We start from the raw sequence: 27,659 nt of genomic DNA on the forward strand, positions 1-27,659 counted from the left end.
GCCCACACCAGCAGGAAAACACCCTTTCACTCCTTGAATAGTAATTGGGGCATAGGGTGTTCTGTAAGATGATTTTTTTTAAATCCAGTTGTGTTTGCCTATTGTATTTTTATTTATTCTCCAAGATATTGCCTTTCCTTACCGTTATTCATCTTTCCTCCGTCTTTCCCATTTATTGCAGCAGCTCTGCTCGCTCCTCACAGCGCCCTTGGTGCTGGCAGCTGAGCGCAGGGAGCCACCTCCCAGCCCTGAGAGCATCTCTCCCTTCTCTGCCTGGGGCCAAGCCACCTCACACTCTGCAGCTGCTGGAGTAAATCCAGTTACCCAGGAGCAGCCCTAAGGTAGAGAGAAACAATTACCTCGTTGCCCAACATCCTTTTCCTTCCCAGGAGCAGCGTGCGTGACTCAGTCCTCCTGTTCATAGCCCTTTCCCATGCTTTATTTGTGCCTGAGCAGTAGGACTGTGATAATATTTTCCTGCCCTGCAGATACCAAATTCCTGATTGATCCCTGGACGGCTGCTCCATCTCAGCTTTGCTTGGAGCAGGGGCTAAGGGACTAAAGCTGTCCTTCAACTTGGCTGCGAGCAGTTTCTCTCATTTCTGCCCCATGACACAGCTGGGCGGGGGGAATCAACTGCTGCTGGGTTGTTTCCAGCTGAGGGAGATTCCCTCTGAGAAGTGGTTTGTGGCTGCACAGCCCCCACGCACTCAACCAGACAAAGTGTAGGGGTTCGAGGGCAACTGAGAAGCGGAAAGTCTCAGCGTATGCAAATGTCAAAATTCTCCCTGAGCAGCCACCCATGCGGTATGCAGGATGAATCATGTCCTAACGGAGCGCATTCCTGCTACTTTGGAGGGCTTTGCAGATGTGTTCCAGGTCACCCTGGGCGAGAAAACCACACACAGCCATGGTTACTTCTGCCCTTGCAGCTTGTGTGCAGATGGAGAAAAGAGGGACAGCACCTTTGGAAGGGTTTGCCAGCCAGCTCCGCAAGCCCTGGCCTTTCACATGGGGTCTTGGGGGTGCTGGAGAGAGGACCGTGGGCTGCCAAGGCAGTGGGCAGCTCAGCAGGGATAAAGCTGACGGTAGGGAGGCTTGGCAAGATGGGTGGTTGCTATTAATCTAGCAGGGAGACAAACTGGGAAGGGAGACAGTGTTGGAAGACAGTGCTTTTTATCCTCTGTTTCTGGCTGGATTTTCCCCAGTGCCAGATTAGAAGGGAATTTTTCCCACTCCGAGGCAGAGTTTGGGTCAGTAAAACAAGTTCTTAATATAAATGCTCACAACCTGGAAAGCTGAGGTCTCCATCCGGGGCTGTATCCTGCATTGTGGTGATCTCTGGCTGCAAAAACCTTTGGGCTGAAGTTTCAGGACAGTATATCTCAGTTATGGATACAGATCACATTTTTAATATAAAAATATGTTTTAGGAGGAAAATGATTCCTGGAAATAGGAATTCATCTGCCAAACAATGTGCGTATAACTGACTTTACACTTAGAGGTGCCAGAAAGTTCAGGAATGAGACCAACAATAAAAAAGCCAACACACGTGTGAAAAATCTACTCGATTAAAGCCAGTTTCAATAAAAATAGCACCTAGTTTATATGCTGCAGAAGCTGGCGCACGCCTGCAAAAGCCGAAGAAGATAGAATGTTGAGAAGTTGCACGCAGTCCAGAGGAATGGAGCGGTGCTGGAGCAAAGTGATGGTTACTCAATAACTCCCGTACGATATCCTCTTGTGTAAGTACTTCAGTTCTTCATCCTGCTACTTCTTGGGCAGAACGACTCACTTTGGGATACTTTGGGCTGATCAATAAGCTCTGTTGTTGCAGCCAAAGTGCTTTGCTATAGATCTTACATTACCCAAAAGGACTCCAGAATGTTACACCACACTATTTTCTACTCTGCAAACTGGCAGCTGATTATTTCAGTGTTAGTGGTGTCCCTTATATCACTTGCAGCTCTAAAATGCAGCCCTTCCACCGAGGGGCTCCCAGTATACAGAAATAAAACCCATCCAAGCTGGGAGGGGAGTGCATCGCCCAGGGCTTTGCTGGCAGCTTGGCAGAGCCAGGTTGCAAAGCCAGGTCTCTGCCTCCCCCTGTTGCTTTCCCCACTGGCTCACGGAGCCCAAACCGGCTCTGATGCAATGCCCCCTCACAGCAGCAGGAGGACTTGCTGCTTACACCAAAGCTGAGATAGCTTCATTCATTTATTTATTATGTTTACAGCCACCCTTTTGATGCTGACCGATAGCAGCACCAGCCCTGTCGATAACCAGACTGGCCCTGGACCGGGATCACTGAGCCTGCAGACACTGAGGCTCCAGAAGGACCGCTCCTGCCTCAGTCATCCAGCAGGGTGATGCACTCATGGGCTTGTAAGGACTCCGAAGATACCCGCTTCCAGATGACAGTGATTTGAGAAAGGTTTGACCCATCTCCCAAGAAATCCAAGGAGCTGAGGTAGACAGATACTCACAGTAGGTAAGAATGTAGTCCAGAGCCTGAGCTGTGCATGCTTCTGTGTGTCCTAAGCCAGTGGTTTCTTAAAATAGTAAATCTAGAAAAAATGACAACTAAGAGCCTTTCCATGTCCTAGGAAGATGCTGAGGAAGATGCTGCCCCGTCCCTGGAGGTGTTCAAGACCAGGTTGTTTGAGGCTATGAGCAACCTGATCCAGTTGAAAGTGTCCCTGCATGTGGCAGAGGGGTTGGAACTGGATGAGATTTAAGGTCCCTTCCAACCCAAACGATTCTATGATTGCGTGATTCTATGGTTTTATGATTCTATTCTATGATTTTGCTCTTTACTGCTGCCTAAGCAAACAAGGGCAGGCAGGGGAATTGGAAGCCAGTTCTGGAAGGCAACACCTTCCATAACAACCAAAGCACATTTGCAACAGGCAGAAGAATATATAGGTTGTCTCTGTTGAAAAAAAATTGTGTCGTGTGGTTTGTGTGCAGGCAGAAGTGAGCACTGACGAGATTAAGACTCTCAAAATAAAAAGAAGACATTCTTTATTTTGAGTTTCAATATAAAGTTGCAGAAGAGGCAGACTCTTGCAGTTAACATATTAAAAAGCTTGGTCCCAGAACTTGTTGAGTGAACCAGGCTGAGGCTTAAGATCCCGGATGGGTACAGATTCCTGGCCTGCTGCTGAACAGCATGAGAGTGTGTTGTCCTCTTCCTTGCTCAGATCTGGTGGCAGAACAGCAGCAGAGGCAGCAGGGTTTAACTGCCCTGTTAGTGCCCTGATTGGAAGGGAAACATGCTCCAGCCGTATCAGTAAGGGAGCTGCAAACTCTACGGGTGTGACATCATCTGCATGTGGAGGGATTTACACACCTAACACCCCTGTGCAGGGAATGACATTAGCTTCCTGAAGGCTACTATAGCCCTCCTTTTGCCTATAAATGTAATAATGTTCTTCCCAGAGCTTCAAAACTTATTGCTCCTGGCATTTCTGCTTCTTACATCCCCTGCAGGGCTTGATCTCCCCCAGGTTTGTTAAGAAAGCAGCCAACACCAGAGAAATTTGATGCATGAGTACATGGGCTGGGTAAAGGACCACAGCAGGTCCAGCCTCCAGGTAGGCGAGCACTGAGTGCTTCAGCTGAGCCTCCAAGAGGTCTTCCCCATAGCTTCTTTTGCTTGAGACCCCTCAGGACCCTGGTGATAAATTCCCAACAGGGTGTTTAGTTTGCCAGTTTCCGCATAGCTCGTCAGCCCTAAAAATCTCTGTGATACGAGGGAGGTGGGACCCAGGGCTCCCAAAAACAACGGTACCTGGAAGCAGGCTGCTGACAGCAACCTATTTCCAGGTATTGCTTTATCAAGAAGAGCCCAGCCTGCCTGGAAATGCTCCTGGAACCACAGGGTATGCTGCACATACCAGGCACGGTCGCCTTGCACTGATCAGCAGGACTGCAGGAGGTCTGGTCCCAGGATGGCGACTGGGCTGTGCCAGCCAGCGCTCCCCGGGCTTGGCTGGGGCAATGCTGACAATATATTGGCCTGGCAGAGGGCTGCCAGGCGGTCGTTTGGCACCTCCTGCTACACACGACATTGGGGCTGGCAGTCTCTGTAAAGCCCTTCTGGCCTTAGCTTCTAGGAATAGCTTCTTTTAACTACAGGGGGCAGGAAGGAGTGCAAACCAAAGGCAGAGCTAACCTGAGGATCAAGCCATGAGGACTTTGTCCCATTCCTTTGGAAATGTCCATCCCAGTTGCTCTTGGTTTATGTTTGTTACCCAGTAATGGCAGCAAGTGTTGCTAGAAGCTCAGAAGTCCTCTTCTTCCTTCCCAATTCCTATCCAAAGATCTGAATCAATGGTTATCAATGCAAGACTTGTTTGGGTGAACAATGCTCACATGAACAACGAGTAGTCATTTGCTGAAAAGAGAATCATGGAATGGTTTGGGTTGGAAGGGGACTAATGACATCTAGTTCCCTGCCATGGGCAGGGATGCCTCCCACTGGATCAGGTTGCTCAAAGCCCATCCAACCTGTCCTTGAACACCTTCAGATTTGGGACATCAATGACTTCTTTGGGCAACTTGGGCCACTGCCTCTCTACCCTCATAGTAAAAAATTTCTAATTTCCTAATACCTAATCTAAATCTCCTCTCTTTCAGCTTAAAACCATTCCCTCTCATCTTGTCCCTGCATTCTTTGATAAAGAGCCCCTTCCCAGCTTTTCTGTAGCCCCCTTTAGGTACTGGAAAGTTGCTCTAAGATCTCCCCAGAGCTTTCTCTTCTCCAGGCTGTACAAGCCCCACTCTCTCAGCCTGTCCTCGTATGGGAGGTGCTCCAGAGGATTAACTTAACATCCAGTTTTAAGTACAGTTCAGAGCATATTTCTGTTGATTTCTTAATTATTCTCAATTCATAGGATATTTTTACAAGACATAATAAATTAAATATCCCTAAGAAATAAGCATCTGCTACCAACATAGACTTACAAGGTGGGAAGGCAGTAGGAGGGCCATACCAATACTCCTTCTTATGTTTTACCAGAGCCAAGTCCAGTGGAAGAATTGCTTCTCTTAGCAAGCTCTACTTCCATTACAGACACAACAGGTCATATTCCATGACCCGGGACTCCACACTGTGTCATTCCTGCAGAATCACCAGCTTGTCTTCCCATTTTTTCACTCCCTGGTGTATTTTCTGTCTTTAATAATCACACCTTCTTCCAACATCTAAAAGAAGTTTCTGAAAATACTGACTAGCACCACGCTGAGCAGAAAACTTTGCTCAAAAGATCATGGTATTTTGACCTGGAACCACAAGATAATCACTGTTCAGGAACAATTTCCCACCCATCCTGCGGGGGTTTTGCCCAGATCGCATTTCCTCACCTCATCAGGGCATGGAACAGCATCAAAAGGCTGACAGATGCCAAGTTGTGTCACATCTAATGGCTCTTCCCTTTCCAAACAGCATATCATGTCATCAAAGGCAACTAGGCTGGCATGACATAATTTGAGAATCCCACTTTATAGCTGGTAGAAACCAAATCCCAGTGGGTCTGTCAGTAATGATATATTCCAGGTAATACAGGATTGAAATCCCCTGGCCCCAGGTCTCAAGCTTAAACTTAAGCAATGTTCTGATTTGCCAACTTTCACAATTTATGAGCTTTACAATATTTAGTACCTGCTGAGAGAGGGCAAGTAGACAGGGGGGCTATGGCCACAGCCTCCTGCTCAACTTCGTTCTTAGGTTCCTGGTTTTAAAATAAATAAATAAATAAACCTGGAGGTGGTGAAGGTCTCCAAACCAAAATACATATAAATATGAGCATATCAAATTTCTCTAACTGTACTTAAATGTTTTATCCCAAGGCTGCTGTCACAGTTTTAGGGCCAGCCTCGTGCTTTCTGAATCTTTGGGTCCAATAACACCATGTGCAACAAGATACTTTACGACAATAAAACAGGGCTATCAGAAATAAAGAATTGCTCTACAAATTCAGGGTAATATTTGTTGAAGTTGTCTTTGGAACTAAATTTTCATAAACTTACAATTAGACTTCTGGGTTAATTTATTAGAGCACCGCAATCTAATCAGTAAAGCTAACAGCTGACTTTTTGAAAAATCTTTGTGTAACTCAAGGAAAAATTTCACTGACCTGTAAACAACCCCCCGAGAATAGTATACAAATGCTTTTCTTAAAATTGGCACTTGTAAGACCAGTTTTGTTTTTAAGGAATTCAAGCAAATTCTCTTTACACCCCTATAAAACTCAAGCAGGATTTCGAGTGTCCCGTGTTTGGAGGCTCCTGCCGAGACCAACAGCACCAACGCCCCGTGCCAGTTTACTTCAGGCCCCAACTCAACTCCACACCTAAATATGCGTTTGCATACTAACCTGTATTTCGGTGTAGCCGTAGCTGCCGTAAGCAAACGGCTCCGAGTCATAACAAATGGTTCTCAGCTGAGTTATCACCTTTAGCAAAGACAAGACAGACCTCAAGGGCTGTGGGAAAGGAGGTAATAGGGAGAGAAACATTCATCACGTGTTTTGTGTTAGCTACCACCTTCAGCTCTGATCTAGGAAAACTCTGAAACATTTGTTCCCCCAAACAAATCAAATCAACCCTGGGATTTTTATTTGCTCCAGCATAACATGACTCTGTGAGAAGAAAAATCACTGGGTTGCTCAGCTCACTCCAACTTTTAAAGCTTTGGCCTAAAACAGTGATTTGAAAAGGTAATGAAGTTTTTCCTCTGGACCTCACTATAATGGGGATTAAAATGTTCCAAGTGCTTCTATTTTTGCAAAATAAGAAGGAGCACAAAGAGAAAGATGGATTATCCTTTAGTTTTCAAGCCTAACTCAGAAGCATCCTGGATGGTAACTATCTCCCAAGATTAGCTGATGTTAACCACTGGGATTCAAAAATCCCATTCCTAAACATCTGGATTTCCATCTCCCAACCTGTACAACAAAAGTAATGGCATGATCCTCCTTCATGACTCTGCAATTCATCCAGACGTGATGGGAAAGTTGAAATAGCGAGAGTAAACCCTACTGATAAAACAGATAATATATATAGAAATACATTTGTAAAAATTATAATAATGTATGTATGATAGACATAATGCATTGTTAGGATAGTATTAAACTTAGCCATTACACAGATGAGTTCTTAAAACTGGCCTGGGTGCTCATTCCCCCTATAAGCTGTGCTAATGCCTCCCACCTTCCTATTCCTGCCTGCCTCCCACCTCCTGCCCGCTGGCACCAGGAGGAGCACACGCAGGGAACAGAAATAGCACTCTGCCCTCAGGCCTTCTCCTTCCTACCCCTATAATCTTTGCCCAATCCTGCTCCTCTCCAGGCTACATAAAGAAAAGGGAAAGTTATTTATGAGCTTTTCTCCTCTTTCACATCTCTCTTGCCTGTTCATTTTGGCTGAGTCAAGGGGATCGCTCTGCACCAGCAGTGACAGAACGAAGCCTGGACACTGCCTTTGCCATCTGGTAGTGTATTTTAGGAGCCATTGCTTGCACAGACCGTGGTGCTGCTCCTTCTGTCATCTGCCTCTCCAATCCACCAATCTGCACCCCAAAAGCATGCTCTCGCCTCCTCAGTACCCAGCGGGTGTTACCAACCCACACGATGGAGCTGCCACCACTTTTCTGAGCAGCCACTTGTATCGGCAAGGAGATCACACTCACAAATCACTGCCTGGAAATTCTGCATGGTATGTGGCTTAATTTTCTTTTCCATAATATGAAATCCAATCTGAAAAGCACAGATTAGTTTGCTAATCTGTGTAAATCCTATTGATAGCACTTACGCTGCTGTGCTCCCATTCACATTCTAACAAATCTCTTTAGATTGGGTTGGTTTTCTCCTGCAAGATCTTCACACCTGGTTGCACTCACGTCTTCATGAAATAGCTGGCCAGGAATGGAAACTTGTGCTTTACAGTCATCTCTCACATTTTAATTCATGTCCCATGGTCCGACGTGTTCTGGATCAAAGCATTAGGGCTGTAAATCACCATGGTGCCATCCAAGCTAAAGGGATTATAGAAAGGGTCGCACAGCTTCAGTGAGGAAGGGCAAAGCCCGTATCCTTCATCTTCCTTGGCATCACTTCTTTGAGTGCCTGCTCTTGCTGCAATGTGCACCACACAGCTCCCTTTGCACCAGCAACTCCATCCTGCCCTGGGCACCTTGCTCAAAACAGAACCCAAAGAAAAGGAAAGGATCTGCCTGAGCAAAGAAGGCAATGGGCAATCTCTGGAGCCACTGGACATGTGTCTGATCTAGTGGCAGGTGTCCCTGCCCATGGCAGGGGTTTGGAATGAGGTGATCTTTAAGGTCCCTTCTAACTCAAACCAGTCTATGATTCTATAATTCTTTGGTTCTATGATTCTAGATTCACACCAGCCCCAGCACATCCTCTGTCACCTCTGGGTTTAAGGTGCCCGGCACCAGCGCTTGCAACTATCAGAAAGAACAGCCTTGCTGGCAGCTGTGGGGGCTACAGTCCTCCCTGAGCTCAGTTTGGCCTCTTAAAGAGAAGGCACCCTCTCTTCTGCTCTAGAATAAACCATTCTGTATTTGAAATGACAATATTTACTTTTCCTATAGTGGACTCCAGCAGCTTCCTACATTGCAGTCACGGCGAGAGGGGTCAGCACCGGGAATGGGAGAGGAGACGAGTGGGGCTCATGTGCCTGGCTCTGACTTCCTAATCACGCTGTGCATTAATTAGCTAATCCCCCTGCATGCTTCTGTCCTCCTGTGTGCTTCATTTCATCACTGACACGGAGCCCTTGTAACCAAGCACCTCTCCCACCCCGCAGTGCACCAGCTCCACGCTGAGCCGTTTCCATGCGGACAGGATCACACTGTTATCTCCGGGTAAGGAGTCCTCCATGCCCTTGGGCCAGGCTGGCATTTGCCAAAACCAGCCCTTGGGAAGGTTTGTGTCCCTCCCTGACCTGTCCTTGCAAGCTTCTGGCACCTGCTAACACATCCCACCCCATGTGCCCAGCAGGAGAGGATAGAGGCAGAAGGAGAATGCTCACCAACTGAGCCGCTCCCCAGATTTACCAGCTGGAAAAGCTTTAATAGGTGATGGGAGAACACGGGAACTGTACCCTTAAAAAATCCTCTCAGGTGAGAAAGGGGGAAAAGTCTACTCTAAATCACCAAAGGGAAGGGGTTTGAGTTAAAACTTCGTTTACAAAAGTCCACAGTAGGACAAAACCTCTCCTTGATCTCCCTGCAAAGGGATCCCTGTTCCTCGCACAAGTGCATTGGCTGTGCAATCCTGACCATCCGGCTCTTCCCTCCTCCCAGGAAGGCTCTGAAAGGCTTTCACTAAGCTCAAGGAAAAGGCCAGGCTTGTGGTGCTGCGCCAGGTCCAGCACAGCCCCGACTACACTTCCGATGTTTTTTCTACTAGAGGGTTAAGTGAACAGCTTAAAGGATTTGGGGCTCCTCTCGTTCCTTCCCTGTAGCTGAACTGCATCCAATCCCTATCCAAAAGCATATGGATTTTCTCTCATCACTGTGGAAACTTTTTGAGGTCAATACAGCTTCACTCTCTTGTAGCTTCTGCTAAAATGGTCTTAAGTCTTTAATTACCTGAATAATTTCTACTGCTCTCCATGAATGTTAACTCAGAAATTGTTTGTAAATCCTCAGTGTTTTGGAAAAAATACTTTAAAAGTGTCACCTGTACTCAACAAATTCTCTCCAAATTTTCTTTTACAAGCAGCTCTTGTTATCTGTGTTAAATCTTGCCTGTAAAGCAGCTGTTTGGTTTTAGACATTTGATGTCTTTGTAAAGGTGCCTGCTGTGAGGTATTAAAATGCTACAGAGAAAAAAAAAAAAGCCAAAAAATAAAGAGGAATTTTTAGAGAGAGCCAACCAGCCAAATACAATATGTGGCCAGACAGAATCAGAAGCGCTGGCTGCAGTACAAACCCAAGAGACATCAGACAAACCACCCCAGCCACAATGGTAATGGTTCACCAGTAAAAGGAATGTAGAGATAAAAATATGGGTAAGAATCCCCCTTCCGCCTCCACCTTTGCCCCAAAAGATTCTCTGACATGGCTGATGCCTGTGGTGCATTCAAATGTGACACTCCTGGAAGGGCAGATAAGGACTCAGTGGTCTCTTAAGTTCCACCTCTGGTATCGTTCCTGCCTGACTCTGCGCAGGCAGACCTCACGAACAGTGATGCTTAATTACTCTGGGTTGGAGCAAAGGAACTCTCCGTCATGGCCCTTTTGTGAGCTCCTTTGTAAATTTAGTGCAGTTCCTATCACCCTGCTGCAAAGTATCACATACTGATGGTTGGAGACCCTGTTCCTATGTCCAGCTCGCGCATACTCACTGCCAGACCGTGATATCTGTCCTGCACCAGTTTTGTCCTTGCCCATTCCTCCTAAACGTGTTCATGGCAGACAGTCATGTTCCCCTCTCTGGTTTCTTTACTGGGCTGCCTAACCAAGCTCTGCCAGAGCCTGGCTTGCAAAAGGTTCCTTGTCCTGGCATCAAAACCTACATCACATCCCACCCTGAGCTGAGATGTCATATACCCTGGAAGAGCCCTGTTGGTTCTGCACACCCTGCTACTCACGGAGCTCCCAAGGCACCCTCTTCTCCCTGTTGCTCGCAGACCTTGAACCAACGTGCAAGGAGAGCTCAGCTCACCATCTGCTGGGACGGTATGTCCAAAAGGTGAATTTATCTCACAACTACTCTTCAACTCCTGCCCGAGGATGGACTCCCAAGCTCTGGCTGCTCATGCTGGGGCAGTCTCAAGGCTTACAAGGACAGGCTGAGAGAGTTGGGATTGTTCAGCCTGGAGAAGAGGAGGCTCCAAGGAGATCTTATAGAGACCTTCCAGTACCTGAAAGGGACTACAAGAAAGCTGGAGAGGGGCTATTCATAAAGGCTTGTACTGATAGGATGAGGGGGAACGGGTATAAACTGGAGAAGAGCAGACTTAGTCTAGACATAAGGAGGAATTTCTTCACGATGAGAGTGGTGAGACACTGGCACAGGTTGCCCAGTGAAGTTGTGGCTGCCCCATCCCTGGAGGTGTTCAAGACCAGGTTGGATGGGGCCTTGGGCAGCCTGAGCCGGTGGGAGGTGTCCCTGCCCATGGCAGGGATTTGGAACTGGATGAGCTTTAAGGTCCCTTCCAACCCAAACTATTCTATGATTCTGTGATTCTATGATTCTGTGATTCATTCTCATGCCTTTCCTATGGCAGACAAAGATCTTTCAGAAAGCCAAGGTGGACAGGCAAGAGAAATCACCTCCTAAACCTCAAGAATGCTAGTAGGGTGGGCTAAAAACCTAGATCACAGAGAATTTTGCTGCCTGGCTCATCCCAGCATTTGGCTCCAGAAATTCAGTGTTCAAATTCTGCTACAAATTTTGGTGTTGATTCCTGCAACTCACTGCGGCATCTCATGCTTCCACACAGCGCTTGCCAGGGAGGTGCAATGGTGCTTCTCCATCCAAGGGCAGGGCTTCTGGGAGGTGGAGGTGCCTCAGGAAACATCAGCATCACCTGGGGCTAATGACAGAAAGCTTCCTTCACATCAGCCCTGCAAAGCCCTTTCTCACCTACCTGGAGTATAAACTTTCTATCATGGAACCTGATAGATAGCCTGTCCTCTATCTCCAATGCTTAGTTGCACAGGACCCCATCTTCAGGGGAGTCTCCATGTGTCACAGGAAGACAACTCACTTTCAGGTGAATTTTAATTAAAGAATTTTAAATGGGTTCCTGCTTAAAGGACCACAGGTCCTGGCCCTTGGTAAATGCATCCATAAATACAAGTAAGCTGCCCAACGCACTCCTCAAACACAGCCTGCAGCTCCAGCTGTCCTGCTGAGGTTTGAATGCTTGGAAAGGAGTTTATAGGTGTGCCAGTAGCTGCCATGGCCACTTTGTCTTTAAAGCAGAGGGATGCTTTGGAAAGCAATCCTGTTAAATGATAATGATGACAATGATGATGATAATGATAATGCTGATAACAACAATAATAACAATAATGATAAAAATAACAATAACAACAATAATAATAGTAATAACAACGCAAATCTGTCCTTTTGCTCAACAAAACAACTTTTCCAGGCACCAGTCTATTGCATTTAGTAACAAAGATAAGGTTCTGCTGCAACTACCTGAAAGGAGGTTGTAGAGAGTTGGTTGTTACTCTCTTCGCCCAAGTGTTAGGATGAGAGGAAATGGCCTCAAACAGCACCAGGGCAAGTTCAAGTTGGACATCAGGAAAAACTTCTTCACCAAAAGGATTCTCAGGCACTGGAACAGGCTGCCCAGCGAGATGGTTGAGTCCCAGTCCCTGGAGCGGTTTAAGAGATGGGTAGATGAAGAGCTTAGGGATATGGTTTGGTAGTGGACAAGTACAGTTGGACTTGATGAGCTCAAAGGTCTTTTCCAGACTAGGGATTCTATGATTCTATGATTCTACCATGACCTCCCCTCAGGAAGTGCAACCCCACATGGGCTCACAGAGGCACCTTGGGAGCAACTGGAATCACCAAAAAGCTCCCAGAATCCATGAAAAGTGTGCAAAGGGCTGAAGAAAAGAGGAGGGCAGGAAAAAAACAGCAAGTAGGTTAGACTCTGTGGTCTGGTCCACTTGAGGCACAAAGGATGTTAAAGACAGCTGAAAGTCAAAGTTAATGAAACAGAGAGACAGCAAACCTGTGTGTATTTAGCTGATGAGATTCACTGCCACAAATCATGAAGGCCAAGAGCTTGTCACTAAAATTGTGGAAATATATACATATGTACATATCTATACAGACCCCACGCCCCATATATCTGAATATACCTATTATCTCTCAGGGCTGGAAAGGACACCACCATTCAGTCTTTTCCCCAGCTCCAAGACAAGATCAAATACACACTGATATTTTCTGACAGATGTTTGTCTAGACGTGTTTTTAACAGAGAATCTCCCACCTCCCCAGGCAATTTATTCCAATGCTGCCTTTTCTTCTTCGAGCTTTATACACACACACGTATATTTATCTCAGAAGGTGAGCGGAGCAGCCCCTGACGACTTGCACATCAAAAGGCTTATTAACTCATTTCTCATGGCAAGATCTTTATTGCGAATGATGGACGAGCCCTAAAGATCCCAACCTGACCTGAGACGGCAGGCTGAGCCTGGGGGACCTGCAGATAGGATAAGGGGGCCAAATGGGAAAGGAGAGGGAAATTCTTTCCTTTCCTTATGAACCCATCAGATTGGGTCTGCTAAGAAAAGAGACCAATTTTTGTATACTCTATTTTTTAGACGCAAACATTAAGTTCCTCTGGTTTCAGTAAAATAAATACTCTTTCGGCTTCCCCAGCAGCCACCTCAGGAGGGATGCTGTCGTGTCAAACTTAAGTAAGGCAAAGGAAGGGATGAGGAATGAGGCTGTGCAGCTGGAATATGCAAATGGCAGGATGGAGAGCAGCACTTTTCCAGCCACCCTAGATATCTATTACCTCCACTTTCAGACTGACAATGCACCAAATGTTTCATTGCCTGGGGCCTTACAAAGCCAACCGGCTTTTTTAGCTGAAAGCACTAATGTAGAAAGGCAATTGGGAATTAATTATTTAATGTGGTTCTCATTGGTAGAAAGCTTCTACCCCTCCTACATCTCAGCTACCATTATACATATGTTGCTTTCTTCAGACTACAGTGATTAGATAGCAGCGGAAAATTGTGGCTAAATCCCCTTCCCACTTGCAATGAACTCCATTTAAATCGACAGATTGGCACTCAATAACTAAGAGTGCAGCTTAGCCCTGTGCTATGAAAACATCGTTTGTAACAAAACCATAGACAGATCTCCGCATATCCGTTTCTGAAAATAAGCTGTCTCATTCCTCTGCTCCCGGCCCCTCTCTTTGACAGACAGCGGAAGGCCATTCCTATTTAAAAATTAAAATCCAGGCAAGTAGCCCTATTAGTGGGAAATCGGAACGAACTGCCTTTAATGTGGCTGTTTGGATGCCTTACTGGAGTAGGCAGAAATGCGCACCCAAAATCCCCCACCACGTGTTGGTTCAGCTCCACCTTCTCAGGGATTCTCAAGATAAGCAGCTATTTCATTCAGAGCCTTTTTAGTGACAACCTGCCTAGGAGCAAACGTCCTTTTGAAGATCTCTCTGCAACAGCTGCGTGTCTGAAACTCCAAGATACTGTAAGAGCTGAAGTATTGGGCCCCTCTATTTAAAAAATAAAGGTTGCAAAGTAAGATTCTGCAGCAGTGCCGAGAAGGGACATGAATTTACTCTGTCAACCGCCCCACACTATTTACTGAAAATAGGAAAATAGTAACATCTTCACCATCTCCAAATCATTCCAGATGAAGCCCTGACAGAATCTTACCAAAATACAGCGTAGTGAATTACACCAGGAATTAATTTAATGTAATGTGTCTGTTCCCAAACACAAAATATATCGGGTTTGCTTTTCTTCGGCTCTTCAGATGAAAGAAATATGACTGTACAGATGTGCTTTTCTAAGATCCAGTGGAATGAAACCTGAAATAGCCCAGCAAGATTCAGGAGCGAGAAGTCTTAATCACCATGGAAGCACGATGCTTTTGAAGGTCTATGAAATTATATACCCGGGGCTGAGAAGGGTAAACTTATACGTCTGGGCAGATCTGCTGATAAACAGAGACAACTCATTTTCTCCTGGAAAGCTGCGTTCTATGCTGTTTGAAAGAATAATCAGTCATTAGAGACAGATTTATGCTGGGAGGAGAAAGAAGAAAAACTAAAACAGTGCTGGGAGAGGTGTTAGCTCTAAGGGCAAAGGGAAGGCAGTGTGAAAATATTCCCTTCATTTAAGTGATTCCCTGCAGAAAAGAAGACGGGCTGAGCATCTTTCAGGGCCAGAGAGCGGCTGGCGACGACGGAGGCATATGGAGACCCACCCAGGGAGCAGACAGAGTGGGGGACCCCCAGCCCTCAGCTTACGCAAGGTGACCTTTCCCCTCTCTAAAGTTTCAAAGCTGGTGTTGCCGGCGCTGAACAGACTGTGTGCCATATGTAACATGACCTCAACTCTGCTCTGCCAAGCCACTGATGGCATCACTAATGAGAGGTGAAAGGTCCCTTTCTTGTAGCTCGCTCAGAAACCCACCGAGGCGGCGGACGCAGGATGGGCCCCCGACCCCGGATCCCCGCAGGCAGGCACCCGCTGCCCTCCCGAAATCACACGCTCTCCCATCCAAGTGGATGATGGTGTCTCTTCCCTTGGTCCAACCCCAACCGGCACAGTCCCCGGCAATGAAAATATTTGTTCAGTGCCCGAATGCAAAGCACGTAGGCAAACAGAGCCCTGTATGTAAATCCTGTCCCCGGTCCCCGCTGCTATCTCGCTAGCCCAGGGCAGCGCCTTGTTCAGAGCACCGCTTACGCCCTTTGCATCGGCCAGGTGGGCGAGATGGAGTTGGGCTTGAAGATGGCACAGAGGGAGGAGGACGGGGAATACCAAAAAGAGACAGGTTTGCACCTCCCATCTCACTGCAGCCCTGATGGGGGCCCTGTGGGAGGGTGGAGAGGGGACACTGGGGACAACTCTCTCCCCCCTGAGACAGCAGGCAGTGGCAGCAGGGGGGAGCCTTGCAGCCTCTTCCAAATAGATATCTTTTTTTCTTTTTCTCAATATTCACTTTTTTTTTAATTTGGCACTTTTTTGCAATGTGTTGTAGAAAAAAAAAATAAACCACACTCCCTCCTTCTTCCCCCCTCCCCCTTTTTTTTTTTTTCTTGGAAAATAGGAAGTTTGGGGGTTTTTTTTCAGTTTTCCCAGTGCCCTGCTCCTCCCCATCCCAGCCATCACCCCAGGAAGAGATGGATGGGAACCACTTGCACCCCCACACCTGGGGTCCTGCCCCAGATGTGTGTGGGGAAGGCTTGTGTGCCTGCGGGTGAGTGTCCCTGATGTGGGCAGGTGATGCCTGCATGGGTGGGAACATGCATGCAAAGCTACGGAGTGCCTGTCTGTGCCTGAGCAGGTTTGTAAATACATGGGGATGTGCATGTGCACACGGGTGTGCAGGCAGGGATGTGTACGCACATGTGAAGGGATGCATACAAGTGGGTTGTGTGTGCACTCATGAGTAGGTGTGCAGGCACAGGGATGCCTGTCTGCACACGTGAAGGAGTGCACACACGTGGGTGGGACAGTGGGTACACACAAGTGGATGTCAGAGTATCAGCACGTGGGGGCACACAGGTGTGCATGCACAAGTCAGAGTGGGTGCACATCTAAGCAGGTGGGTGCACGCCTGCGTGGATGGGAGCACACCCGAGTGGGTGGGTGCACACGAGTGGATGTCTGAGTGTCAGCACGCAAGGGGGCACACAGGTGTGGGTGCATACATCAGGGTGGGGGCACTCCCAAGTGGGTGAACAATGGGGTGGATGCATGCACGGATGGATGTAATAGTGTCAGCACACAGGGGGCACACAGGGGGGGGGGTGTGTGCATGTGTGCGCGTCAGGTTGGGTGCACAGCTGAGTGGGTGCACATGGGGGTGGGTGAGTGCACACGAGTGGATGTCATAGTGTCAGCGCACGTCAGGGCAGCACAGATGTGTGTGCACACATCAGAGTGGGTGCACAAGGGGATGGGTATGTGCACACCCAAGTGGATGGGTGCACACAGGTGGATGTCTGAAGGTCGGTGCACATGAGGGTGGATGGGTGCACATGAGTGGATGTCTGAACATCAGTACACAGGAGCGCACACAAGTGTGAGTGCACGTGTCAGGGTGGATGGGTGCACAGGAGTGGATGTTGGAGTGTCAACACGTGGGGGGCAGAGAGGTGTGTGTGCACACATCAGGGTGGGCACACACTGGGGTGGGCGTGTTCACACAAGTGGGTGGCTGAACATCAGTACACGGGGGCACACAGGTGTGACTGCACATGTCAGGGTGGGTGCACACGAGGGTGGGTGGGTGCACACGAGTGGATGCTGGAATGTCAGCACATGGGGAGCAGACAGGTGTGCATGGCCACCTTGGGGTGGGTACACACGGGTGTGGGTGGGTGCACGCCGGGGTGGGTGGGTGCACACAAGTGGGTGTCTGAACGTCAGTGCAGAGGGGGGCACAGGGGAGTGGCTCCTCCGCGGCGTGTGAGGCGCTGCCGGGGCGCAGCGAGGACCCTCCGAGCCCCGCGGAAGGACGGGCTGCCCTGGAGCCTCGCTGCTCTGCTGCTGGGGGTCAGTTTTTACGAGACTAGCAAGAGTTTTGACTGTTGTGAAGTTCGTAATAGCATTAAAATGAGTCCTTGGGAAGTAATAGAATATGCATAAGGTTTCTAGGAATATTTATCCATATGCATGTGAGTGGGAAATACGTCTTGCAGCAGCTCTTGTCTCGCCGCACACGATTGATGGAGAACACTCCCTCGTGTTGCCCAGCCCTGATTAAGGGGTGTTTGCTTTCTAAAGCTCCAAATCGAGTCTTGGAGGGATTAGTTACCGCCGGTTTTGGTGTCAACATCGCATCCCTGCGCACAAAAATTAGCTTATTCGTTTCAAACCCTCACTCCAGCCTTCCCTCCGGAGCACACTCATTTCCTAGGAGAGCAGGCGAAGCTCCCCACGCGTGTTGGATCGTGCAGGAGCATCTTTGGCTGCCGGTACCAGGGCTCGGGGAGCAGCGGGGGGGTCTTTATTTTCCCACGGAGGAGCCGCACCTCGGAGGAAGCTTCGATCCATCCCGCGGCAGCGCAGAGCCCATCATCCCCGGCAGAAGAAAGAGATGGAGCTGTTGGAACGGCTCCAAAGGAAGCCACGGACATGATCCGAGGGCTTGGAGCACCTCTGCTATGAGGACAGGCTGAGGGAGCTGGGGTTGTTCAGCCTGGAGAAGAGAAGGCTCAGGGAAGACTTTAGAGCAGCCTCCAGTCCCGAAAGGGGCTCCAGGAAAGCTGGGGAGGGGCTCTTGATCAGGGAGCGCAGGGATAGGATGAGGGGGAATGGCTTTAAATTCGAAGGGGGAAGATTTAGATTAGCTATTACGAAGAAAAACTTCACGATGAGGGTGGTGAGGCACTGGCACAGGTTGCCCAGGGAAGCTGTGGCTGCCCCATCCCTGGAGGTGTTCAAGGCCAGGTTGGATGGGGCCTTGGGCAGCCTGAGCCAGTGGGAGGTGTCCCTGCCCGTGGCAGAGGGGCTGGAACTGGACGGGCTTTGAGGTCCCTTCTAACCCGAACCATTCTGTGATTCGAGCTGCATTATCTTTTTTTAATTAAAAAAAAAATAAATAAAAAAAAAGAAAGAAACAAAACAAAACAAAACCCGGACAAAAAAAACCCAAAACAAACAAACAAACAAACCTAACAAAAAAAAAAAACAAAAAAAACAAGCAAACAAAAAAAAAATAAAACAAAGAAAAATCAATCAAACAAACAAAACCCCAAATGGGCCAGAAATTGCAATTATCCTTGTCTCGGGTTAGCCAAATGCCATTATGCTGAGGAATGAGAGGAAAACACCACGGCGAGAAGGCGAATGGCCCCGCTGACACCGCGCTGCTGCTCGGGGCGGGGGGCGCGGATCCCCCCGTTGGCTCTGGGAGCTTTGTTGGGGTTGCGAGAAGGGGGTTCCCCCCTTTGGGGGGGGGGGGGGGGGTGTCTCGCAGCTGATGGGGGTGTGGAGACACCCATTCCCGGCCACGAACACGCAGAGGAGATGCGGCATAGCCAGTGGAAGGCGAGCCGGCAAGGAAAAGGAGTTAAACCCCGGCGTTGTCCTTTGATTTAGGAAACGGCTCATCCAATTCGGTTCCAGATTATTCAGGGGCAGGCTGCCTAGCTCGCTCCCTCTCTCTCCACCCCAGCCCAAACATCTTGAAGTAATCAGCAGCTGAGAACGGAGACGTCCCCCTGGCATCTCAGGTTAAAGAAGGAGGTCCAGGAAAATGTGGTAGAGCCATTACAAGAAACCTGAGATGCATTCATCAGAGACTCCAATTGCCATCGCATTAGGATTGATTAGAGACCAGCAGTACCGTAATGACCCGGAAAGAAGGGCATACGGGGATTATTAATATCAGACTTCTTGGGGGGAAAAAAAAAAAAAAAAAAAAGGGAGAAAAAGAAGGAAGGAGGGAAAATTAAAAAAAAAAAAACCAAAACCAAAAGCGGATCGCGGGGCTGCTGCTCGGTGCACACTTACCTGAGGAGCACAGGCACGGGCGACCCGCGCAGAGGAGAGTTTGTCTAACTTCTGGGGAAGAAAAAGCAAACAACCGCAGAATAAAAAGCCCCTGGAGTGGCCCGATCCCATGCTTTGCTGGCACCGAGCACCCCCAGCTCTGGGCTCACCCCACCCTGGGTCCCCAGGCAGCAAGGACGAGTTCAAGAGCCTCCAAAGAGGAGCAAAGAGACCTCAGCGGCTCGTCTCCTTCTCTGTTCCCAGCGCCAAAACAAATCAGCCCCTCCTGGTCTCGGTTTAAATGTAGCTCACTGGATAATTAACTCCATCTTTCCAGCCCCGCTTTAACTGTTTATTTAGTGTCACCCCGTATTACCATCACTAGCACTTTCCTCTGAACAGGAGGAGCTGGAGGGTTTCACCTCCCGAAAGGAAATTCTTCGTAGCTTAAAAGAATCAGCATCCAGGAGGTACGTTAGGGAACAGGAGGAGGGGGAGGGTGGGGAGGGGTGCAAAAGCAGGAGAAAATAAGGGGGGGGACAGGGACAGAAAAACGTGTCGGCCCTTTGGGAGAGAAAGCCAACGCGTGATCACCTTTAATCCTTTGAAAAATGTCCCGGTAAGTGCGCGAATAAAGAGCCCTTTGTGCCCTGGGCATCGCCCCCTCTATCCCGCCGGGGCCACGCCGGGAAGGCCTTATCCTGCCCCTTTCCTGGCACCCCATCTTTTTTCCAACGCATTTCATCCCACTCCATCCCATTTCATTTTATTCCATCCCATCTCCAACAGCCCGGCCCTGCCCTGCCTGACCCCAAGGCTACAGAGGGGACCCCAGAGGATGGAGGGGACCCCGGGGAGGCAGGCAGGGACACTGTCCCCACCCCACCGACACCGGCTTTGTTTGTACAGGTGTCTGCAGGGCAATTTGCTAACGAGTAATTAAAGGTTTGCACCGGTTTGCAGGCGCGAGGCTCCCGCAAGACAAGAGGGATGCGATGGGGGGCGGAGGGGGGGGGACCTTGTCCTTCCTCATTACAAAAATAAAATAATAAAGAAGGGGGGGAAGAAAGGGAAAGAAAGCAAATACAAATCCTTTATTGTTTAGGAATAAGCCGGGAAGCTGGCTGTCTCCCCTGCGCCTCGCATTCGGCAGGGAAGGCAGCGGATCCGGTATCACGTTGCAGATCCTCACTCGAGATAACGAAACGCGATCTATTTTTCAGAACAGCAAGTGGATGGGAAAAGAGCCCTCTCCAACACAAACCTCATTGACTTAATGGGTCGGTTTTAGATTTCGCCTTTCGAAAGGTTCGGAAAGCGTTATGTTACTGCCCTCGCCGGCTCCCAGCCTCCAGCCCCGGTAATCAGCACGCCGAGACCGGGGCTCCGAAAAAAAAACCCCAATTCTGCTTTTATTTTGTTTTATTTTATTGCTCTATTTGTTTCCTCCAGACCTTAACACTTAAAAAAAAAATTTTGGTAATTTATTTTATTTATTTATTTATTATTATTTATTTCCGAGGGGAAAGGGGAGTCGTGTTCGCTTGGTTTATTTTGTTTTAATTTTGCTGCGGGTTTGGTTTTTCGGGCGAAATGGAGGAAAACCCTCAGGGCGCTGCTTGGGCTCCATCCTCTTCCCGCTCCGCATCGAATAAACCGGCGCAGGAAGGGATTCCCGCAGCAGCGGAGCCCGCGGAGAGCGGGACGAGGCCCCCGAAGCCGCCGCCACCTCGTCCTCTCCGCGGGTGCGGAGCTGCCAGGCCCGGGAGGAGGAGGAGACCCTGGGGGCAAAACCGGGCGATTTGAGCAGGGTGAGCCCTCCGGGCTGCTCCTTTCTGCCGAAAAATAAGAGACGGAGACGCTGCCGCCGGCAGCTCCGCGCCGGTGCGGGGTTATTTTGTTATTTAGTTATTTACAATCCGCTTAATTAATCATTATTATTATTATCATCACTGGTTTGAAAGCATTTTTTTTTCTGGGTGATTTTCAATGGGATGCGGTGGTTTGGGAATTCATTTACCTCTTTGCCTGGTTCAAAGTGAAGGCTTTCCATATAATTTTTTTTAAGAAAACCAACCCCGGGCAATAATTAACATTGATGCCGGCCGGTTGTGGTCTGCAGGGTGTGACTACCAGGTAGAGCCCTGTCCCCTCCTTCTGTGGATTTTGGTGACACGGGAGAATAAATTTCCCACTCGGGAATCGCGTCGCATCGGGATAATTTTGCCCATTCCCAACAAAAGCGGTGTTTGCTTGGCTCGGCCTTTTAAAGGGGGAAAAAAGTAAGAATTAAAAAGAGAAGAAAAAATGAGGGCAAGAGAAGATCGCTGCCTTTTAAATGTCAAGGAGCTTTGCATTTCTCTCCGCATCCCGAAGCTTCAAACCCCCAGCTCCGCGCTTTCCCCGCACCGAGCACCTAGTTAGGAAGATAATAAAATAAAAATACAAATGAATAGGAAGAAAAAGGAGGGCTGGGAGCCCTTCTTCCCAACTGGGCAGGCCACTGCTCCTCCAGGACGGGGCCGCGGGCGGCTGCGAGCCCAGGCGTTCTAATTCTGCGCACTTGCTCCAGACTTTAGGGTATTAGTTGATTTTCGAGCCGGGTTTAAGGCTCCGTTCCGGTCCCCACACAGCTGCCTTGTCAATAAGGATCTGTTCCAAGCAGACATTCCTTCTGGGAGGACATTGCAGCTCTTTAAGACTTCATCTGCAACATCATAAGTACTAAAATAAAATGGCAAGGGAAAATTACCAGACACACGGTCATGGGATATGGAAGCGCCTTGACTCCAGCGCACATAGCGGAGCCCCTGCACAGACTGGGTGGCAGGGGCTTATTTTAAACAGCCCCGAGACGCGAAGTACACGGGGAAAAACAACAATCCGGATTTAGGAAAAATATCAGGAGCGGGCAAGTGGGAACCCCCGGTTCGGAGCTCTTCTCCATCTCGTCCACAGCCGGGCTGCTCCCAGCCCTCAGCGTTAAAAAGCAAATAAATCCGAATGTCCTTAGCAAAGACAAACGGGTTTTGAAGAGCCCCGCGATGGTTCTTAGCACCCACGGAGCGAACCCGTTCTCGAATCAAACGCGTTCCGGAGCGTGCTTAAAATCCTGCTTTGGGCTTATCTCATCAAAGATAAACACTCTCATCAAGACACCCTCTTCCCACCGCTCCCCTGCCCTTATCTCACCGCATTGTCCTCATCTCCCAGCCCTCCCCGGCTACTGACAATAGATTAGCTTCTCTCAGGGAGCCTAATTGTTTTCTAATTTTTTAAATAATTGCTTTTTGAGCGAGGTGTGCAGATGAGGATTAGGTTGAGGGAAGCTCTGTCGGTGCGGGTTTGCTGCCCGCACGGCTTTGCTGACCCCGCAGGGACCCCCGTCCTCGGGTTTAGGGGGGACACAGGAGAAGGATGAGGGGCAGGAAGAGGGGCAGAGGGAAAAGATGAGGGCACGAAGTGGGGCAAAGCGGGCGCAGGGGTGCAGAGAGGGCAGATGTGGGGCAGGAAGGGGGCTAAATAGAAAAAACGGGGGCAAAGAGGGTCAAGGGGGAAGGATTGGGGCTCAGGAAGAGAGGCAAAAGGGGTGCGGGGGGACAAAGGAAGGGCAAAGGGGGAGGATGGGGTGCAGGAAAGGGGGCAAAGGGGGGAAGATGAGGCTCAGGGACCCTGCGTAGTATTTATCTATTCACTAAAGACATTATTTATTCATCCCCAGTATTAAGGTAATTAAATACGGACTTGCTTGGCAGGGAACGGGTGGGAGGGGGCTGGGGGGGGGGGGGGGGCGGTGGAGAAGAAGAAAGAAAAGTGGAAGAAAGAAAGAAAGACCAAGTCCTCCCGGAGCGGCTTCCCCAGGGATGCGGGGCGGGGGAGCGGCGGCGGTCGAGCCCCGAGGCCGTGTCCCCGGCTCCAGAGGCTCCGCCCGCCCGTGCCGAGGCTCTGCCCGCCGGGCCAGGCTGGGCTGGGCTGGGCTTGTGCCGGGCCGGGCCGGGCGAGCGCCCAATCAGCGCGGCGCGGGGGCTCGGGGCGCTTTAAGCGCGGCGGCGGCTGCCGAGCGGGGACAAAGTCCCCCCGGTGCCACCACCGGCATCCCCGCTCGCCCGCGGCCACCGCCGAGCATCCCCGCTCCGACACCGCCCCCACCACCGGGGCTGGGACCGGCACAGCCCCCGCCACCGGGATAGGGACCGGCACAGCCCCCGCCACCGGGATTTGGACTGAGACAGCCCCTACGACAGCGACTTGGACCGGGACAGCCCTCACGATCGCGACTCGAACGGCGACAGCCCCCACCGCCGAGATTTGGACCGGGACCGCCTCCACGACCGGGATTTGGACCGGAACCGCCACTAGGACCGCGATTTGGACTAAGACCGGGAGCGGGAGCGGGATTTGGACCGGGACCGGCGGGGGCTCCGTTCCCCCCCCCTCCTCCTCGCCCTCCTGCCCCCCTCCTGCCCGGCCATGTCGATGCTGCCGTCGTTTGGCTTCACGCAGGAGCAGGTCGCCTGCGTCTGCGAGGTCCTGCAGCAAGGGGGGAACCTGGAGAGGTTGGGACGGTTCCTGTGGTCCCTGCCGGCTTGCGACCACCTGCACAAGAACGAGAGCGTCCTGAAGGCCAAGGCGGTGGTGGCTTTCCACCGCGGCAACTTCCGAGAGCTCTACAAGATCCTGGAGAGCCACCAGTTCTCTCCTCACAACCACCCGAAGCTGCAGCAGCTCTGGCTCAAGGCTCACTACGTGGAAGCCGAGAAGCTGCGGGGCAGACCTTTGGGCGCCGTGGGCAAATACCGCGTGCGGCGAAAATTCCCTTTGCCCCGCACCATCTGGGACGGCGAGGAAACCAGTTACTGCTTCAAGGAGAAATCCCGGGGCGTGCTGCGGGACTGGTACGCCCACAACCCTTACCCGTCCCCCCGGGAGAAGCGGGAGCTGGCCGAAGCCACCGGGCTCACCACCACCCAGGTCAGCAACTGGTTCAAGAACCGGAGGCAGCGGGACCGAGCGGCGGAGGCGAAGGAAAGGTACGTATGCCACCCTCCCCCTCCTTCCATCCCCCCTTATTTCCTTTTCTCCTTGCTCCTCCGTGCAGGGTTCGACCGGGAGCGGTGAAAAGACCTCGCTCCTTCCTTTTTTTTCTCCTCCTTTTTTTCCCCTCTCTTTTTCTTTTTTCTCTCCCCTTTTCCTCTTTCTCTCCCCTTTTCCTCTTTCTCTCCCCTTTTCCTCTTTCTCTCCCCTTTTCCTCTTTCTCTCCCCTTTTCCTCTTTCTCTCCCCTTTTCTTTTTTCTCTCCCCTTTTCTTTTTTCTCTCCCCTTTTCTTTTTTCTCTCCCTTTTTCTTTTTTCCTCTTTCTCTCCCCTTTTCTTTTTTCTCTCCCCTTTTCTTTTTTCTCTCCCCTTTTCTTTTTTCTCTCCCCTTTTCTTTTTTCTCTCCCCTCTTCTTTTTTCTCTCCCCTCTTCTTTTTCTCCCTTTTTCTTTTTTTTCTCCCTTTTTCTTTTTTTCTCCCTTTTTCTTTTTTTTCTCCCTTTTTCTATTTTTTCTCCCTTTTTCTTTTTATCTCCCTTTTTCTTTATTTCCCCCCTCCCTTTTTCTTTATTCCCCCTTTTCTTTATTCCCCTCTCCCTTTTTCTTCCCCCTCTCCTTTACTATTTTTTTTTTGGCATTCCCTTCCCACCGTGGAAACCCAAGTGGGTTTTCCCAGCCCCTCCTCGCCTCCCAACCCCACCTGCCCTTGCAGCGAGCCCCTCACCGGCCTCTCCATCCCTCTCCGCCGCCCTTTGTTTGCCGAGTTCAAGCGGGAGCGACGCCGTTCAACCGGGATCCAACCGGAGAAACGGTTTGGGTATTGCAAGGGATCGAGATACGGTTATTCTGAAGCCTGGAGGAGGGGATAGATGCAGCCCCGGAATGGAAAGGGTAGAAACCGGAGGGGAACCAGGGTGGGGATGCCCTGGCCGGGCCGTCGCTCCGCACCGGGGCCGTGGCTCCTCCCGGGGTTGTTGGGTGCGGAGAGACGGCTCGGCCCGGCGAAGCAGACAACCACGAAGGGCATCCCTCACTTTTTACCTCCTCCAGCAGCCTCCCCAGAGAGCCTCGATGAGAAAACCCCGCGCCCCGCTCGTCCCCGGGCGGCGCTTTCATTTTTAGTTTAAAAGAGAGAAAAAATCGGCTTCAAAAAAAACCCCAATCCCTTCCAACCCAACTTTTCCTCCTCGGCTAAATTACCGAGCGTTGAGATGTGCATCTATTTATAGGGCGATTAAAAGAAATGGGGAGGATTCTTTATGAAAATATTAGGTGATTTTGGTTGTGTGTTTTTTTTTTCCCGGGGAGAGGCATCAGCTCCCACGATGGAAAAAAACGCAAAGGGTTTACTGGGAACATTAGGACAGCGAACATTCCCTTGCGTACAATCGCTTAGATGAAGCTCAGTTCTACTTTATCGTAAATAAAAAATTACTTTTTGTAATAGTTAGTAACTACTTCTTATACCACCCTAACATCCCCGCTGGGTTTTCTTGCCTTTTCCTGCAGGGAGAACACAGAAAACAACAACGCGGCCACCAACAAACCGAACCAACTCTCGCCTCTGGATGGGAGCAAACCTCTCATGTCCAGCTCCGAGGAAGAGTTTTCCCCTCCCCAAAGCCCGGATCAGAACTCGGTCCTGCTCTTGCAGGGGAACCTCAGCCACGCCAGGAGCTCCGGCTACTCCCTGAGCGGCTTAGCAGCATCCCAGACCCCTCACAGCCTCCAAGGCCACCAGCTCCAGGACTCGCTGCTGGGACCCCTCACGTCCAGCCTGGTGGATCTGGGATCCTAAAGGCCCTCGGCAGGCGGCTGGAGGAACGGGAGAGGAGGTTTCGCTCGGAGACAGGCTCTGGGTTGTACATAGAGGACAGCACCCGGTTTTACAGCTCACCCCGCTGATTCTTGACGGGACTCTCGGCTCTTTTCACACAACCCCACATCGGCTCCTGGTCCAGCTCCCCCCCCTTTCCATCCCACTCCCCAGCATCTCCCATTATCACCATGATTTTAATTTTTTTTTTATTTTCCAAGTAGCCAAACGCAGAGAGCAGCAGAAACCCTCAGCTCCTCGAGTTCAAATGAGCTGATCCCAGCGGGAACTACAAAAGAAAAAAAAATGGAAAAAGAAAAAGTAAAAAAAAAAAAACCCAACCCAATCCCAGCTGGATCCGATTCCACCCAAATAAATCCCAGCCCCGCAGGCGCCGTGGGGCAGGGGCGGCCGGAGCATCCCTGCTGCTGCCCCCACGGAGCAGGGACGGGGCAGAGGGAGCGACCGGCTGTACCGAGCCCTGGGCTGGAGCGGGAGGAGGGAGGGGAAGTTATCGTTTACATTTTTTCATATTTAGCCTTACCAGAAAGATTTCGATGTAGTTTAAATTAAAAAAAAAAAAAAAAAAAAAAAAAAAAAAAGGAAAAAGCTGCAGTATTAGAGTTTTAACAAGTGCCTATGTCTTATAGCGGCTGGGCGAGGCGGTGAAGGATGGGCTCGCACCCCCTGGCTTCCTTCTTGGAAGTGAAATGTATGGGTGTGGCTAAAAATTAGGATGATAATAATGATAATTATAAGAGTCGACGGCCGTTTCCCCCTCAACGAATTTTCCTCAGGCTGCCCCTCAGCTCCACGTCCCCTCCTCCCCTCTGTCCCAGCTCACCACCCTTCTCCTTCGCCTTGCAGGGAGCCCGCGGACAACGCTGTCTGTCTCGAGGATTTGTTACCCCAAACCGCATGTGCTTTCAGGTTTATTTTCTATTGTACCTAAACCAGTCTAAATTAAACCACGCTGATGGCAGGACACCCAGGCTCCGCTTTTCTTTGCAAGGGACGAACCCCTTTGCCCCTCTGCCCACCCTTCCCACACCCCCCGAGGTGGGAGGGAAGGAAGGAAGGAAGGAAGGAAGGAAGGAAGGAAGGAAGGAAGGAAGGAAGGAAGGAAGGAAGGAAAAGAGAAGGAGAGAGGACTCACTGGGGTGCTTTGCATGGGGTGTCCCCGTGGGACGCGGGCGCCCTGCCGGGATGGAGCGGGTTCCTCCCCTCTCGTTAGCGTTTTGCATCATTAAGTGCGTGTTTATTTAAAGTCGTTGCCGTGTTTGTTCTCGGGGTCTCGGGCCATGGAGAAATGTCACCCTCTGCAGGAGGGTCCTGCCCTGCCGCAGCGCTCCGCATCCATCCCGTTCGCTTCCCAGATCCCGGCACCGGACACGCTCCAGAGCCTCTCCAGGACCCCCAGGCCACCGGCAAAGGGCGAGGGACCCGTCCCCAGCCTCTCCCTCCCCTGCTGCTGCCGTGGGTTCCCTCCTCCTGGCACCGGATGCTCCCTCGGGGCTCCCAGCCCGCACCCCGCGGGGCTCCCTGTGCCCCAGCCCTTCGGGGAGGGGACACGGGGGACCCCCTTGTCCCCCGGGCGTGACCC

At 50.2% G+C, this 27,659-nt stretch overlaps 1 protein-coding gene across 1 annotated transcript; it reads left to right on the top strand.

Moving 5' to 3' along the window:
- The first annotated feature begins 23,095 nt into the window (after positions 1-23,095).
- Positions 23,096-27,033, top strand: SIX1 (SIX homeobox 1). The gene is made up of 2 exons (XM_009564371.2): positions 23,096-24,240; positions 25,750-27,033. The coding sequence occupies exons 1-2, from the start codon at positions 23,681-23,683 to the stop codon at positions 26,036-26,038; spliced, it is 849 nt and encodes a 282-aa protein (XP_009562666.1). The 5' UTR covers positions 23,096-23,680; the 3' UTR covers positions 26,039-27,033.
- Positions 27,034-27,659: the final 626 nt, after the last annotated feature.

This window comes from Cuculus canorus, chromosome 5, assembly GCF_017976375.1.
Source record: "Cuculus canorus isolate bCucCan1 chromosome 5, bCucCan1.pri, whole genome shotgun sequence".
NCBI lineage: Eukaryota > Metazoa > Chordata > Aves > Cuculiformes > Cuculidae > Cuculus > Cuculus canorus.

Bases quoted from the DNA above. Each gene is read 5' to 3' on its own strand.
- SIX1 (XM_009564371.2), top strand. From the start codon at position 23,681: ATGTCGATGCTGCCGTCGTTTGGCTTCACGCAGGAGCAGGTCGCCTGC. The intron at 24,241-25,749 runs GTACGTATGCCA...CTTTTCCTGCAG, and splicing joins GCGGCGGAGGCGAAGGAAAG to GGAGAACACAGAAAACAACA.